Genomic DNA, 16,910 nt, shown 5'->3' with positions numbered 1-16,910 from the left:
AAAAAGGGGGGGTGTTGGGGGGGGGGGGGGGAAAGAGAGGGCTGAGGAGAAAGGCAGCAGCAGGTTAAAAAACAAAAAAACAAGAACACACACACACACACACACACACACACACACACTAAAGTTTGGGATCAAGTAGCATTTATAACATTTTTCAAACTCTGGAGAATAACCAAGGCAACAATAGTTGACTAAAAAGGTACTAGGGAACCCTCATTAGCATGCTGGTACTTAGGTACAGGACTCCAGGCAGACCCAACTGGATACATCTCTCTATTTTTTATTTTTATATATATTTTTTTTATTTATTTTATTTATTTATTTATTTTTATTTTTTACTTAAAAACCTCCTTACCCTAGGGGCATTTTAGGATCAATCCTCATGACCTGACAGGCTGCAAAGTTTCTTGAGAACCACCAATAATAGAAATTGTTCATAAAAAGGAGACCCGACTCAAGAATTTTAGATATTAAAAAAAAATAATAATAATCTTGTCAATTAGTGGAAAGGTTAGATGCAAGTCCAGAGCCAAAAATAGCATTTTCCTGGGAGTTTTAAAACAACATAAAGGCCCCTGTTCCTGCTTTACTGAGCTTATTTTTCTGCACACGTACTTAGGCTTCTCAAACAAATAAGAAAAGCACACCAATTATATCAGCTAAGTTTAGAGTACCATACTATTAGCCAGTAGTCACATTAATAAAACGCAAAAAAAAAAAAAAAAAAAAAAGGGGCTTTCAAGAATGTTATCACAGATATGTACCCACAGACATTACACTCTTAATAAAGAGCCCCATTGTTCAGTGTTTTGGAAACCTGCTGACATGGCAAAGAGGGAGAAGAGGTAGTTTTGATGAGCTAGCTAAAATGGATTGTATCATTTTTAAGAACTGAGTTCTAATTTTAAAATGATTTGTTTCATGTGCTGAAAGTACCCTGATCCTTGTTTGGGCACATCTGTACCAATGCCAGGAGCTAGCTAGCCAGGAGTCTACATTCAGTTACAAAGTAAGAATGCAAAATAAATAAATAAATTTAACCACTATTTCTAGACTCAATCAGTGCAGGACTAGGATTCACAAGTGTAGGAATTCAGACCTTAAACTATTCAAGGCAAGTGTTCCAAATACATGAGCTCAGGTTGAGCTATATACAAAAAATATAATATATCATGAAATATTAATAGTTTAGAAGACTTCCATAATAAGACTGCATATCTAAAAATCTTGCACAGCTTGCTCCAATCCTATGTGGTTCATAAAACTCTATAAAAATTATGGAGAGACCAGAGCTACAGCAAAAATAAGCAAAGAATGCTTTTGGCAGTTCTAGATGTCTTATGGAATCTAACACCATTCTGAGACAGACCAGTGTTATCATAAGCTTTCTTTTAACATTTTTTTCCATCAACTATTGACTTGACAGGTCTATGAACGTGCTTAAGATGCAAGTTTACTTTTGCATGACTGCTACTTTAAATATCTGGAGCATTTGATTTTCAACTGTCACTTCACATCTCTCTCACTTTTAGGGATATAATTTGACAATATATAGGGAATTACTGTCCAATCCAATTAACAATGTGTGTGCAGACAGAGCAGAGCTGCAAGTGTGCAGTTACTACCACAAACAGCAATATGCATTCTATACAGGCTCCTGTGCTGTAAGATATGCACACAGTGCAGCTAATTAGCAGAAATCCAAAGCCAAATTAATTTCCAGTCATATTCACACTACATAGCTGGAGTACCTGGAACTGCAATGGAGGGATTATTTTTGATTTAATGAAATCTGGTTTGCATGACAGCAAAAAGTTAAGATACCAGTATGGTGTTCAAACACTTAAAACAAAACAAAATACCAGACTTGCACTCTCACCTTCCATCCATTTGACTGCTAACAAGATCATTTTAAAGAGGAAAAGCTTTTTCATTATAAGAGGCCAATATTTTTCATTACATCAACTGCATGGTTGGGATAGACCGAAGCCAGAAACAGGAATTCACTTCTGAGAGATTTCCACTGGTGGAATTTTTTTTCTGGGAGAGGAAGCATACAGGCATTTAGCCTGAAGCCTCTATCCCTCCCTTGCTTTCTGTGCCTTCCCCAGGCTAGGACACCATTCTAGGGAACAGGCTGGGGAGGTAAGAAGCGGCTGCTTTCCCACTCTGCTCTGGGGCACTGGGAATCGAGCTGGCTGAACAGCGTGGCCCACTCCTCAGACTATGAGACCCCCAATCAAGGGAATGGGTAGGGGGCATTGCTCTGCTGCTCCCACCCCCTCCCAGACCAGCCCAAAGGGAACAGGAGCAGCAGGGCAAAGCCATCCACCCATTTGCCTGATCAGGGTAAGTGCAGGGAGCAGTCTCTAGCTTTAGGGACAGACATTACACATAAACCAGTTTAAGTGATCAGAAACTGGTTTAAACCTGTAACAGAACAGATGGTCAGTGCACATAAACCAATCTGAAAATGGCTGGAACCGGTTTGAGATAAACCTTGTTGAATGTAGTGTCAGACTTAACTAATTTGGTTCAAACTGGTTTATGCAATGTCTGTCTAAGACCTTTTGCTGGTGTAAGATAAACCGGATACCCCCAGCATCCCAGTATGCTCTCAGGGCCAGGCGAGGTTCTCTGCTTCACAGCAGGGATGGCCCCCCAACTCACTGCTTAAGCAGAGATCCCTTCCCAGTTTCTCCCACAGCACGAACTGTAGCCAGCACGTGGTATGCTAGCTAATGCTGTGTAAGGCAGATAAGGCAGTGTCTGTTTAGGGCTTTAACAGCTCAACTGGTAATGTCCCTGCATTCCCTCCTTCGTACAAAGCTGTTTAAGAACAGCTTACAGTGAGCATGGCTTTTGTTTTCTGATGGGGTGTTAAATGCTGATAACAGCTGATAAATGCTCTGTTATCAAGTGGGAGGGGACCCCTCCCTAAGCAGTGTCCTGCCAGGGCCTGACCATGCTCCCCTCAGAAGGGAGGGAGGGCTGCTCTAGCACCTCCCGGCTTCTAGCCTGAGCCACCGCAGGCATATGCCTGCATTTCTGGGACGTCTGTATGGGTTACAAACTGATTTAGCCTAGCCAGGTTAGACTAATCTGCAAAGACTGAATCAATTCAGGCTCAGGCTGTTTGAATGTCTCTAGCCCTCATGGGTCAGGCTAAGAGGGGAGCATGTGTGTTTACACTTATGAGAGAAGGTCTTGCAAAGATCTTCCACGTTGACACCTGGAAGATCTCTCCCCCAAAAGGGGCATACTTCCCTGAGAGAAATTGAGAGAACACGTCTGCTTATCATTTCTACTGCTAGCTTTTGTCACAGTAGAAATGCTAACGCCTGTACATAGCCTTAGACAAACTTTCAAACGCAATGCATTACTCTTCACATCTTCTTAAAAGAGGTTTTCTTAAAGAGGCTTTGGGAATGGCCAGGGAATTAAGGATATTCCAAAAGGCAATTCCTTTTCCAATACTGGAGTTTTCTAGATATCAGCAGGGCAATGCCCCCCCAACCCTGCTGTGGAACAGATGTGGCTGAACTCTTATGTTGTAATTATTTGTTTTCCAAAATGTAAAACAAAGTTTTATGCTTCAAAACAGGCCAGCAAGTCAGTCTATATTTGCACTGAGAAAAGTTTAACAAAGATGTACGTAATGACAGGCCTATGACTGGTGAACAGGCAATGCCTATACAGTTCCACAAAGACATAATGGGCTAAAATAATGAGTGACAAACACTTATCAGAAATATTACAAAGTTAGTAATTCAGTGATATAAAGTAAGGAAGCTGCAGTAATCGACCATAGTAGATGCTATTCCATAGTGTAATGGAGAATTTTTATTTTGTATATACTCCAAATCAATTCATGCCAAGGCTCGGTTCCTACTGTTCAGTTGTGCTTGCTCTACACCAGGCTGGTAGCGGTGATGAGTTCTGCACTGGATAAGACATCAGAGTCAGTTTCCCTTGTAGCCATGTAGAATTTAAGTCTAATTTTTCAACCCTAGAGGGGGATACCTTTTTAGATGCACCAAAAAATTTGCCCTCCCTTCCCCCATGAGTGCCACTCTGATCCCCTTCCTCTGCCCAATCTCCACTGATTTCTGCATCTGAACATGAGCTCCCTGCCCCATCTCTAATTTGCCACATGCCACAGAGAGGCTGCCCATGCCACTTGTGGCACTCATTGCAGGTTGGCTACCCTTGCTCTATAGGTATAAAATGCTAACCTGTTTTTGACTGTAGCAGAGTTGCTTTTGCACAATTTGACTTGATAGAGCAACACCTTCCAACCTGTTACCCATTAAAATAAATACATAACTTTTAAAACTTGAACTCAACCTGTCCAAATAAAGTTATCTGATTATTCGCAGAATATTTTGCATTGCACCAATGGTTTAATATTAAAAGTTTAAGCAAGCCTTGAACTACTGTAAAAATAGAGTAAGCTCTTCCCTAGTGCAAAAATCAGTACTTCAATGATAAACAACATGTAAGTGCTAGAAGTTTGTAGCAACTTAAAAATAAATAAATAAATAAGGATTTGTTAACCGATCCAGACAAGAATATCACTAACCCTTAAATCTTTTAAGGTCTGAAGGAAGAGGACCAGTACTTGAAGAAGAAGGCAAGAGGACAGCAGCTCACCCCACAAAAGTTATGGGGACACTATCAGGGAAGGAGGGGAACACTGAAACCACTCCTTTCTTCCTACCTTAAAGAAACTAAACTACAAATCAGCAGAGCCCATCTGTTTCGACTGACTTTAGGCTGCTCAGTCTGCATATTGTCAAATACATTTGAAGTTTTGCTCCCAATTTTGGTTCTTACCTTCTGGTTTGTGAGCACATGCCTGTGCCTCCTGCAAATAAACCACAAATCCTGGGTTGCTTTTAACTCTCAACCCTAAATCATTGGGTCATGCCTAACCCACAGAACATACCGGAGCCATCCAAAGACTCCAGTCAGTCTTTGGGAGGCAGCTAAAACAGATTTTCCAAGATGGTCCAGTGAAAATGGTAGGACTTTGTCCTGCGCCAGCTGGCTGTTAGCTCCAACCACTCCTCCTCCCTTTCTCAGCCTGTTCACTTCATCTGTACTCTCCCATTTTTCCCTCCATCTTCCTTGCCTCAAATTCCCTTCATTTTCCTTTCCATTTAATTCTTTCCCTCTTAACTAACCTCTCCCCTCCCCTCACACAAAATCTTCACATTAAATTAACATGCTAGTTACTGCCACCACACTATCCCTTGTATGTTATTATGCCTTCCCTCTCACATAGGTATCTTGTCTATTTAAGATTGTAAACTCTTTGGTATAAAGGCTGCCAGCTACACAGTGCCTGGCACAGTAAGGCCCTATTTTTGATTAGTCCTTGGACTCAGTTGCAATGAACATGATTAATAGCATCATGAAAGGAATAATAAAAAGTTTGTTGGTTTGCCCTTATTAGGAAAGTTTTTACCTTGAAACAGAACCTTGAAGTATTAGCCTTTGGGTCTTGTACAAGAAGCTGGGATGCAAAAGTGTCATTCTGTCTACTGGGAAAAAGGCAGCCCAAAGATGACCCTCAACTTAAACTCAGACTAATCTCTCTCTGAGTAAGACTCTAAAGTGTGTTCCCACTGTCTCCTCCCAAGCTTGTCTTGAAGGAAGGGCAAAGAATGAATCATTGTTCAGTCTCCCTCGACCTCAAAGATTTGTGCAGAAGGAAGAATGATGACCACTCCAAGGTCTGACAGGGAAGCAAGGGACAAAGCTCAAATGATATTCACTACCACCATAATTAAAAGCCCCTTACCTCAACCTTGCTTTCTGGATCATGAGTAGCAGCAGCAAAATAGACTACTTCCTGTACTTCATCTCTAGGCCGTGTAGAATTTTTTCCAAATACAACAAGACCATCTTTAGTGCATGGAGGAAATGCAACAAAGCAATAACTGGGAGGAGCTGCAGCCATCCTAAAAAACAAAGAAAAGAAGATATAAGATTAATATTTTAGCTAATATTCAAATATTTAATATGTGGTTACAACCGAGGAGCAAAAATATATTCCAGTATCACCACTTACTCCCTTTTCAGTCATCCAGTGAAGAGTGCAATTAAAGTGAAAGAAACAGGTCAGTTCAACTTAGCCTTACTTGGGGTTCAATAAATACAATGAAGTTACAGTGGACTTAATTAAAGCAGCTACTAACCAAATTGGGAAGGCAGAGGCAGAAGAAACAAAGGAAAAGCAAAAACAACGGTGCCTTGAGAATGAGAGCAGTTAGTCTTCATGGAAGGGAAGTATTTCTGTATTGGAGTTGTTCGGTAGCATGTTCCCCTGTTGTGCTCGCTCAGACAAGCACTGTACTGTAGCACAGAGATGTGGAAGAATTTAAAATACTCTAGCTCATTTCTCCAGTGCGGTTTTAGGGGGAAAGAAAAAGAGAGAGCATCTGTGAAATTCTTAATGTGGAATAATGGTATTTCTGTCCTGGTTCCAATTATATTTGAAGGCACAAGTTGCAGTTAAGTTACTGGGCAGCCTCTGCTACCTAAACCAAGAGAGAGACGTTACAATAACACTTGCTAAGCAATCAAAGATGGTGGTATGTATATATTTGTTTTTACCTCAGGTTAATTGATTACCAGCTTGTGTGTTTGTAAAGCCTAGTCTGGATATTTCAAGTATCTGTGCCAGGATATACAAGGGTTCAAATGGTCATACTGCCTGTTAACTGATTAAGTTCTCATATTTGTAAAAGCTTAAACACACCCTTGCATAAACAGATTGCTTGAGGACCGTTCCCTCCAAGCAAATGTCATGGTCATCTTCAAGTACAAACTTCTCTTCCCCTTGCATATAAAAATGGAGAACTTGCATTAATGTCAGGAGTCAGGAATGTATGTCATGTGCTTCTTGATGAAAAGCAGCGTTTGTCAAAAAAAAAAAAAAATCTTTAAAAGCATATGTGAACTTCCATACTTTAATAGATACCACTACTATTGGGGTGCTTTCCCATGGCAAGATAGCTTAAAAAGTAGTAGAAATTAAAGTCTGTTTTAATTTTAATAATTTGATCAAAACTGCCTTTAGTCATTGACTGACTAGATGAACAGCTTGTATCATTGATGTTTTACAAGTTAAGCCTTGAAGAGAAACATTTAAAAAAGAAGTGCATTCTTTTTATTAAGTACACATTTTGGAGGCTACTTCTAATTATTTCAAGCTTACAACATTAAATGAAATTCCAACTGCCATTCTAGTCCCTGGAGAAAATCAGATATCCATATACAAACACTAAGAGTTTTCCTCTTGGGTTCCAATATTTTTTAATATTGGGCGTTTTACAGGCAGGTTTGAAGACAAGGCCCTGATTCAAGGCTTATGGCCCATCTTCACCATGTAGAGGCAGCAAAATTAGTAAGTGACCAGAATACAAAGATTACAATACAGCAAGTATTTTTTTTTTTTTTGCCTAGTTCAGTTATACTCTATATTTTAAGTGATATTCTACAGAAAAAAAAAAGATGTTATTGTTCAGTGATTTACTGTTATGAAGAAGAATGTCAAAGTCAGTAAAACTGATTTTTCTAACATGCCTAAGAGCTAGAGCTGTACCACTGGGGGAAGGTGAGAGGGGAAGAAGAACACCCTGCCCCACCCCCAAACCAGCAAGCAGTGCTTCAAGTTTATTGTTGGTCTGCTATGGCACCCTCCCTACTCTATCCCCACTCCAAGAGTTACAGGTGGCCTGTAGATCTCTTGGGGCCCTTCTACACATGCAGGTAAAGTGCAATGGGATCCAAGGGTTATAGATGTGCCCCAGGAGGTGGGGGGGAGGGCGCCTTAATTAGTGCAGCTCTGAGAGCTGTGTTAACTTAAGCACCTGGAGCATCATGTGTATCAGCGTCCCCCCGCTGAAAAATGGCAGTGGGAGCACTTTAACTAAAGCTCATTAACTAAAGCTAGTTCAAAGTGCCCCCACCACTATTTTTCAGCATGGGGATGCTGATGCACTTGACAGTGGAGTCTGCTGGAACACAGTAATTACCACGCTCCAGCAGACTCAATTAATCAAGTCGGCTCCAACGCACTGTAATTACAGCACATTGGAGCAGCCTCCCTGCATGCGTATAGGAACCCCAAATGTGCAATCCACACAATCGCACCTCCTGTCATGCTACACCTGCCTGGCAGGAGCAGCGATTGTGGGATTGCACATTTAGATCCCATTGCAACTTACTGCTAGTGCAGGGGGAACCTGATCCCATGCTCCCCCTGCTCCAGCAAGAAGCATGCTCCTGCAGCTGGGAGCCCCAGTCTCCCATCCCCAGGGGCTCTGCACACCTGTGGGGGTGGTAGGGTGCCAGAACCCAGAGTCAGAAGCTGCAAGACTCTGGGTCATGGCAGTCATCTGGCAGTGCTGGGACCCAGAGTCAGCAGTTGCTGAGGCTGAGAGCCCCAGCTGGGAATGGTGCACTCCTGCGGTTGGGAGCCCAATCAACTGACAGGGCTCCCAGCCACAGGGGAGTCTCTGCTAAACATGCAAACTAAAGCTGGATACCAACTAGCTATGAAGTAAGTACACATTTTCAAGGTCTAACTTTATAACTGGTTGGAGTTTATGGCATGATAGGTATTTTGCACGTGTAGTGGGTTTCAGTTAAACTGCCCAATTAAATAGCTAACTACACAATGCCCGTCATGTGTAAATGACATAGGCAACTGATGCCTCCCAAATCTGGTGGGGCACCAAATTGCTGAAGGCGGGAGGGGGGTCCCCCAGTGTCCAATCACCAAGCCAGCAGCAAAACCGGAAGTGCACTTCTTCTTTTGCAGCTGGCGCTTCCAAGGGGTGCACAGCCAATCTCAGGGGGTACATGTGCACCCGCGTACACCCCCTACGCGTCGCCAATGGTCGAGGGGGCCTTAGAGAGTTCTTCCCCCAGCTACTCTCCAGAGATCAAATACCACCCCAGCTTTCTGAAGCATGCTAGGCAGCTCTGGAAGGCCAGAAACTCAATTGACAGTTTACTAGTTTGCAGGCAGAGATTTTTAAATTCTTCCTAGATCAGTGATTCTTAACCAGGGTGCTGGGGTATCTTGGGGTGCCATGAGGTGTGAGGAGATAAATGTGCTAGGAGAGAACTAACTAAAAATAACCAGATAAGCTCAGGCTCAAGCTTGTCCCTGCCTGGATGATCCCCCATTCCCACTGCTAAACCCTTCTGCAAGGAAGTAAGCATTGTAATCTATAAAATTAGTTTTTTAAATTGGGTGCCACGAAGTTAACAAAAGTTATGGAGGAGCACCTTGAGTCCAATGAGGGGTGCCTCAAGTCCAAAATGGTTGAGAATTACTGTTCTAGATACTGTCATGTCTCCAAGATGTTGCGTTTCAATACTGTGACACTGAAAGTTAGGACTCATGCTTTCTAAAATTTATGTCTACATACTACATGCTACTAAGTGACAGATATACTGTACATCTCAAGAAGATACTCAGAAACACTAAGGCCCCTGTCAGCAAAGTTGTCTGTACTGTTAGTGCTTGTCCTGTGTCATATACACAGATCCTATATTGGGTCAGAGTTCATTTGTTCCAAGAGGTGCTTATTTCCTTCTGGAATACACCATGGTATTTTTTCCCCCACTATCCTTCACTGTGCCAAATGCAGTTTTTAGTGCTAACATCTACACTAAAACCTTTATGGTTAGGGGTGCCCTACATTGAAGAAAACAGCTGGATAAGCTAAGTTCAAATTACTGTATGCTCACATGTCTGCTGTGTAACCTAATGTGCAAAATAAACCATCACTTTAGCTTCCGACAACCCCATTAGAGTAAGAAGATATGGTGCTCTTAGCTTCTTTTCAAGCAATTTGGGCTTCTCTCCCACTGCTGGAGTTCAGTATGGAAGTGTACAGAGTTCTATTTCATGAAGTACACTGCAGGTAGAGATTATTACCCATATCAAGAGATTTTTTTTTTTTTTTAAAGCTGGTTGGCAGAACTGGTGGAAGTTCTAATACAGGAGTAAGCAACCCCCAGCATGTGTGCCAGAGTATGGCAAGCAAAGGCATTTTGCTTGGCACGTGCACCTCAGGGCAAATGGCAGGAGAGCTATGAGGGGCCTGATGTTTGTTTTGGCAGTGCAGTCTTGGTCTCTTCCTCACCATCTGCTTCAAGGCACACGTGCACCCACCACCAGCAATGACCTGGGCCAGGGCTCCATGAATGGCAGTGCAGCTGCTTGCAGCTTCCTACTGCCTGCTGCAAGCAGCCTGGGCTCTGTGGCAGGTGGAAGGGGCCTGCCCAAAGCCTGGGCTAGATGTGGCAGGCAGCCAGGAAGTTGCAAGCAGCTGCGCTGAGGTCCATGCAGCCCCGGCCCAGCTCTTTGCAGGCAGTGGGTGCACGCGTATCTTGGGGCACATGGTGGGGAACGAGCCGGGGCTGTGCTGCCACAACAAGAATTGGGCCCCCTCACAGCTCCTCTGCCATCTACCCCTGACATGCCAACATCTTACAAGTCAAGGTTGTGGGTCTTTTTGGCACTCTGCCCAAAAACGCTGCTGACCCCTGTTCCAATGTCTATTTTTTTTCCTTCTACAGAAATACTGGAGATCAGTACTAAACTTTTGTTTATACATGCACATGGGATTGCAAACAGCTTATTGTCACAACCCAAGGGTGTGATTTTTGTTTTGTGTGCTTTGGCACCACTGAATTATTTTCCCGCCAATTTGAAGCTTTCTTTGCAGGGTGCATTTCTTCTTTGCAGCACAGAAATGCACGTTGCAAGGAGTTCCCGCCATTTGTATTTAAATTTGTGCCCCACTATTGGCCAGTTCTAAATTATTCCCACATGGCGGCTAGTGATTGGCTTGCTAGCCGTATAAAAAGCTTGAGTGGTTTCCACCCAAGTTGGAGGACTCCACGAACATCAGGAGGAGGAGACTTCACGTCTTGTGAAGATCTCCAAGTGCTGCGGAGCCTATTGGACCCAGCGTATTTCAAGAAGGCAACAGAGGTCTGATCAGCCTCTAGCCTCTCCCCGTCGCCGAGCGCAATCCTCGATGTATCCCTCTCCCTGTGCACAAAAAAAGGATTCACGGAGCCTCGACAACTCCGTGTGAGTGAGAGTTTTGTCTGAGTCCTCAAACGAGGATTTAAGCGGAGCTGTACCTGGGAAACTGTCCAGCCTACACCGCGACCATCTACGGTGTAAGTAAACAATCTTGAATCAACCATTACGCGTCCTTGCCTAATTCTAGCGTGTCGCCTGCTTTCTCCGACCCAGCGTGTCCAGGCTGCTGGCCACAGCCCGCGGCGCGAAAAAAGGGCCCCAGATCACTCCCGGCCCGCACACTTATTAGGAAGGCATTTTGCCTAGACTATTATGTGGCTCATTTCGAGGAGAAAGGAAAAAAAAAAAAGAGACCGTACACAATGCAGTTTTTCAAATACAGCCCTGTCTGTTTTGTTTCAAGTAGTGCTGTTGAGTCATCTTCCCTGATCACAGAACTCCTTTCTCTGGACCTTTCCATTGGCTTTCTACCCAGTATCAAATTTCACCTAATCTACATCCCTGTTTCACCTTCAGTAAGGTTTGGTGCCTCTTCATCCTCTGACATTTCTCTCAGCCACTCTTACTAGGTTTTCACTAGTCACCTTTATGCACACTCTTAGGCATAGTGCATCCTCCTTGCACTTATCAGCAAGGTCCCTACTTCCTGCATCTTTACCATGCTACTTCCAAGAATCAAGTTGATATTATATAAATAGACCTTTTATTATTCCTCTGAACTCCACTTCACCTGCCATGCTTAGGTTGGTAGTTCCTCCAAACAGGGACCATCATTTGTGGGGGAATTATGGAGGAGAAGAGGGGGAAGAACTACTCTTTGAGGATGAGATCCTAGCACTACTCTTTGATGAGACCCTAGCACATAAATGCGGGTTATCACAAACAGATTGTGAAGAACGCCTTACTATAATTTTTTTTTTTTTTTTTTTTTTTAACTAAAGTATGCTTTAGCACTATAGCCTCTACTTGTATTAACTATTAGTGCAAGAAGTCCACTTTCATCAACAACTGTATGCTGCTCCAACATGGGCAGATTTATGCAGGGGGATACATATGAAAACTCTAGGCATGCCCCTCTATATGACACTACCAACTCAAAGTTGTCCTAATTATTCTTAGCACAAATGTTCAGCTGAAACAGGTTTCCTACCCCCACCCAATAGAAAGTACTATCTTTTGTACATTAAGCATAGGCAATACCATGAAATACAAGCATTGTGCCGCTGCAAGTTAGACAATGGCAACTTATCCCCAACTGGATATTACTGGCTATATTCTTAAATGGGTTAAATGCAAAAACAATAGAGCTACAGGTAGAAACAGACTCTGACCCTACTCTATTTTTTTTACTTTCACCATGCTTTTCAGGTGAAGAATTAAGTAGGTCCAGATAAGTTATGAAAGTGATTGATAGAATCATGAGTTGAAGTACCTCAGAACACAGACACAAGGATGAGAGAAAACCATCTCTGGCTCTCCTGTTATTACCTGTGAGATGTCACCCTAGCAATTACATATTTTTTTCCACTCTCTCTCAAGTACAGCTTCATAAAAATTAAGTATTTAATGAACTTGATTGTGTGTGCCGCTGACTTTATTTAGTTGACACCATCTAGTTGCCATGGCAATCTGTTTAATTTATGCCTGTAAAGTAGCTTTGATTAATGTGTTCCTTTATTCTTCCAGTATGTTCCTTCCTTTAAACCAAGGAATTTGGTTTAAAAACTGTCAAATTGGATCTAAATTGTATTAAATTACCATTATGAACTAAACTATTTAATTTGATACTAAGCACTTGGTTGCAGAAAGACTTGAAGCTCTACATCCCTCTGTGAAACACCAGTTACATTGCATTAGAGAGTTTTCATGCACCAGGCAAACAGTCTTAATCCTATAACACCACCTAGACTACCTTAAAACTATATCAAGACAAATATGGATGACAAGTTTAGAGATTATAAATCTTATATACCAGCTATAAAGGGTTTAGAATGTTTTAGTTCAGGTTCATTTTTCATATTGGTAGTCTTACCAGTTCCAAGTTGTAAGAAGGGACTCATAATTAGACTTGATTGCATTTGCCCATGTAGAGTTAAGTTCTTAGTGATATATTTAGAACAAGGCTACCATTATATATGAGGCTGTGTGTGTGTGTGTGTGTGTGTGGGGGGGGGGGGTTAGGTAGCGACAATTTCATAAAAGATTTATTTAGATGTAGCTTTTTAAGTATGTATGTGATGTTCATGTTTCCTATTCCAACTTGTGCTGTGACAGTGATGCAGATTGCAGTGTCATGCAGGATATGTATTACACCTTCAGCATATTCACTCTTCATACAGAGAATTTTTTAGCACTTCAACATTAAAAAAAAACAACACCTTAAGCTGAAAAACATCTTCTGTTCACATTCTCAGTGGGAAGTTTCTTTAAATTGTGAAGAGGAAGAGGGAATGGAGAAAAGAGGAAATCTCTTTAATAGACAACTATATTTAAAGATACAAGTGAAAACCGCAAAATTTTTTAAGAGTTGCTACAACTTGGAGCTAAAATCTAGAGCAACCTTTTGTCACCATGGGCCACTGCTTATGAAGCAACACCTGCTGCAGCCCCGCACCCCTGGTGGTCAGCAGATGTTGCATGGGGAAATAGGTAAGTAGTCATGCATTAAGACCTAGTACATACTGCCTCTGCTACAACAGAAAGAATAAACTGAAGGTGCTAGGATGCTGGAGATATCCTCCTCTGCCTCTGTGACAGAAGTGTGCTACTGATTCCCTGAGCTTGTGCAGGTCAGGTCCAGTCTCTTCACAGGCCACCCCTGATCTAGCGTCATCTCCTTTATAGTGCAGGTCATTAGACTTTACCCAGTTACTCTTCCATTAAATCCCAAACCTATCCAGTCTTGATCTGAAGATAAGAATAAGAATCCACCACTAATTTATTCACACGGATGGCCCTCTTTGTTAAAATATTACAACTTTTTTTAAATGCAAGGTAGCTGGTTCAGCTTCCAGACACTAGTTGTTTTTATGCTTCTCCATAGGTTAAACAGCTCTTTAGTATTTTTTTTTTCTTTTTAAAGGAGGTATGCTCTAAGTAACCTCTTTCTCCTGAAGAGAAATCGAGCTATTTAACCTTTAAACTGGGTATATCTACATGTGCACTTTACTGCAGAGCTGACTAATTCTGCAGTGAAGTGTCATTGTCAACATGTGCACCCATATTACAGCACAGTTAATTAACTAACTCTGCTGTAGAATAGTACATCTAGGACAAGTACTATCCTAGTGGAGTAGTTATGGGCACCAAAATGCACACATAGATGATGACTGAGGCTGGCTGGGGCATGAGGGTGCTACAGTGTGGGGGCTGCCTGCTGGGTAGCTCCACGCTGGAGCACCCTCAAGACCCAGCCAGCCCCTCTGCAGCATACTGAGCTGAGATGGAGCAGCCCTGGGCAGTGGGCTGACCACCCTGGACCTCCTGCCAGCTGTCTGCTACACCCTGGCTCGATGTGCTGTGGTCCCAGGCAGATGTGTAAACGCTGCGTGCAGGAACAATAACCTCCAGCTCAAACTGTACTGTAGTTTATTGTTATATGATAATTGCACATGTAGATGCACCCACTGTAAGGATTTCTCCCTGGGCTTCAAATCGTATTTATGATTCTTTTTCCAAATCCTCAACATTCTTTTAAAATGCTTTTCATATGTAGAGTATTTTCAAAACTGTAAAGAGTATTCCAGAAACTGTATTATCAAGGTCATGCACAGAAATTTAAAAAGTCATCTTACTACTTATCCATCTATGGATTCGATCAGTGGTTCTCAATCATTTTAGGACTCACAGCACCCCTTACTCTTCTGTAGTGAAAAAGACAGTGAAAGCTAATACACTAATTCTTCTGTTGCAAAGAACCCAGGAAGACCACAACAGGTCAGAATTCTTTTAACACTCAGGATTCCTATTTAAAATCTCTGGGTTTACTCTTGTGAGTCATGGTTACACACCTAACAGTGCTAATATTGTGAGACACTCTGTGGCACCCTTGAAAGGATCAAGGCACCCCAGGGTGCTATGGCACCATGGTTGAGAATCACTACATTAATAAAAACCTTACATCATTGCTGTATAGCAGGAATAATATTTTGTACACTTTCAGGATTACTACTTTATTGTTCACAAAAAAAGAATGTATTTGGAAAACTCCAACTTCTTATATAAATATTTAGGAGGTCCCCACCAAAATCTGTTGCATCACAGGAGTTAATAGAACTTAAGGTTTTTTAAGTGTTTAACTCTCTGTTGGACAGTTTCATTTCATGTTACTTCCTTTTCGTAAATCTCAGGTACAGGTTGCCGAAACAAAGGTTTTATTTGAGGATAACGTTCTTCTGGGGCAAGGGGAAACAACTAATAGGAAATGAATTCCCCTCCCCCCCAAAGTACAGTAAGCATTTTAATTCAGCAGCTTAAAATACATCAAAGTTCTACATCCATGTCCACTATTAGTTTAAAAAAAATCTGAAAGTCATAGTTTCCTCTGACATAAGGTGCCTTTACCTTTTATTACATTTCACAATTGTCTGCCAACAGGCTAAACAGGAGAATAAGAGGCACTACCTACCATACTGATGAACCACCTTCAAGGAGGAATTTTCCACACTGATCCGGACCTGCAGGGAGCAAACCAGGAAAGCCAAGGCTGCGACAGAACTCCAACTGGCTACTAGGATCAAGCATAATAAAAAGTCCCTTTTTAAATATGCGGGGAGCTGGAGGAAAAGCAAGGGCAACATTGGACCCCTGCTAAACCAGATGGGACAACTGATGATTGATAGCCAGGAAAAAGCCAGCTTACTAAATGGGTACTTTGCGTGGGTCTTTCACCAGCCCCACGGGACACTCCTGCCCATCACAGGACAGGGAGGCCTGAATGAGGGAGATTCCTCGCCCTCCATCAATGCTGACTTCGTGAAGGAACACCTTGAGAGGCTGGACACCTTCAAGTCAGCCGGCCCTGACAATCTGCACCCCAGGGTACTCAAGGAGCTGGCTAGCATCATAGCTCAGCCCCTGGCACGGATCTTCGAGAACTCCTGGCGCTCTGGTGTAGTGCCTGAAGACTGGAAGAAGGCCAATGTGGTGCCTATCTTCAAGAAAGGGAGGAAAGTGGATCCGGCAAACTACAGGCCCATCAGCCTGACCTCTATCCCAGGGAAGGTCTTAGCAAAGATTATCAAAAAGAGGTCATTCTTAATGAACTGTCCGATGGCAATATCTTGAGGGATAGCCAGCATGGGTTTGTTGTGGGTAGGTCTTGCTTGACCATTCTTTTTATGACCAGGTGACCTATAGCCTGGGCAAGGGAGAGGAGATTGATGTCATATATCTTGACTTTAAAAAAGCCTTTGATTTGGTACCCCATGATCACCTCTTGGCAAAACTGGCTAACTGCGGCCTCAGGTCCACCATGATCTGCTGGCTGGGGAATTGGCTCTGTGGTTGGACCCAGAGGGTGGTGGTTGATGGAAATCAATCGTCATGGTGCCCTGTGACCAGTGGAGTCCTTCAAGGCTCTGTCCTTGGACCTAAATTGTTCAACATCTTCATTAATGATGTGGACACTGGAGTCAGAAGCGGACTGGCCAAGTTTGCTGATGATATCAAACTTTGAGGTAAAGCATCCACACCTGAGGACAGGAGGGTGATCCAGGCTGACCTTGACAAGCACAGGAAATGGGTAGATGAGAACCTGATGGTGTTTAACGCCGAAAAATGCAAGGTTCTCCACCTTGGGAGGAAAAACCTGCAGCATCCTTATAGGCTC

The 16,910-nt window shown here is 42.6% G+C and overlaps 1 protein-coding gene across 1 annotated transcript in view; it reads right to left on the bottom strand.

Moving 5' to 3' along the window:
• SCRN1 (secernin 1) overlaps positions 1-16,910 on the bottom strand; it is a 69,728-nt gene that overhangs the window by 38,516 nt on the left and 14,302 nt on the right. The window contains exon 2 of the mRNA XM_006019589.1: positions 5,807-5,966. Coding sequence (XP_006019651.1) covers positions 5,807-5,965 — 159 coding nt within the window. The 5' untranslated portion in view covers position 5,966. The remainder of the gene's footprint in view (positions 1-5,806; positions 5,967-16,910) is intronic.

This window comes from Alligator sinensis, unplaced genomic scaffold, assembly GCF_000455745.1.
Source record: "Alligator sinensis unplaced genomic scaffold, ASM45574v1 scaffold29_1, whole genome shotgun sequence".
NCBI lineage: Eukaryota > Metazoa > Chordata > Crocodylia > Alligatoridae > Alligator > Alligator sinensis.
This window is presented reverse-complemented; position numbering and strand designations above follow the sequence as displayed.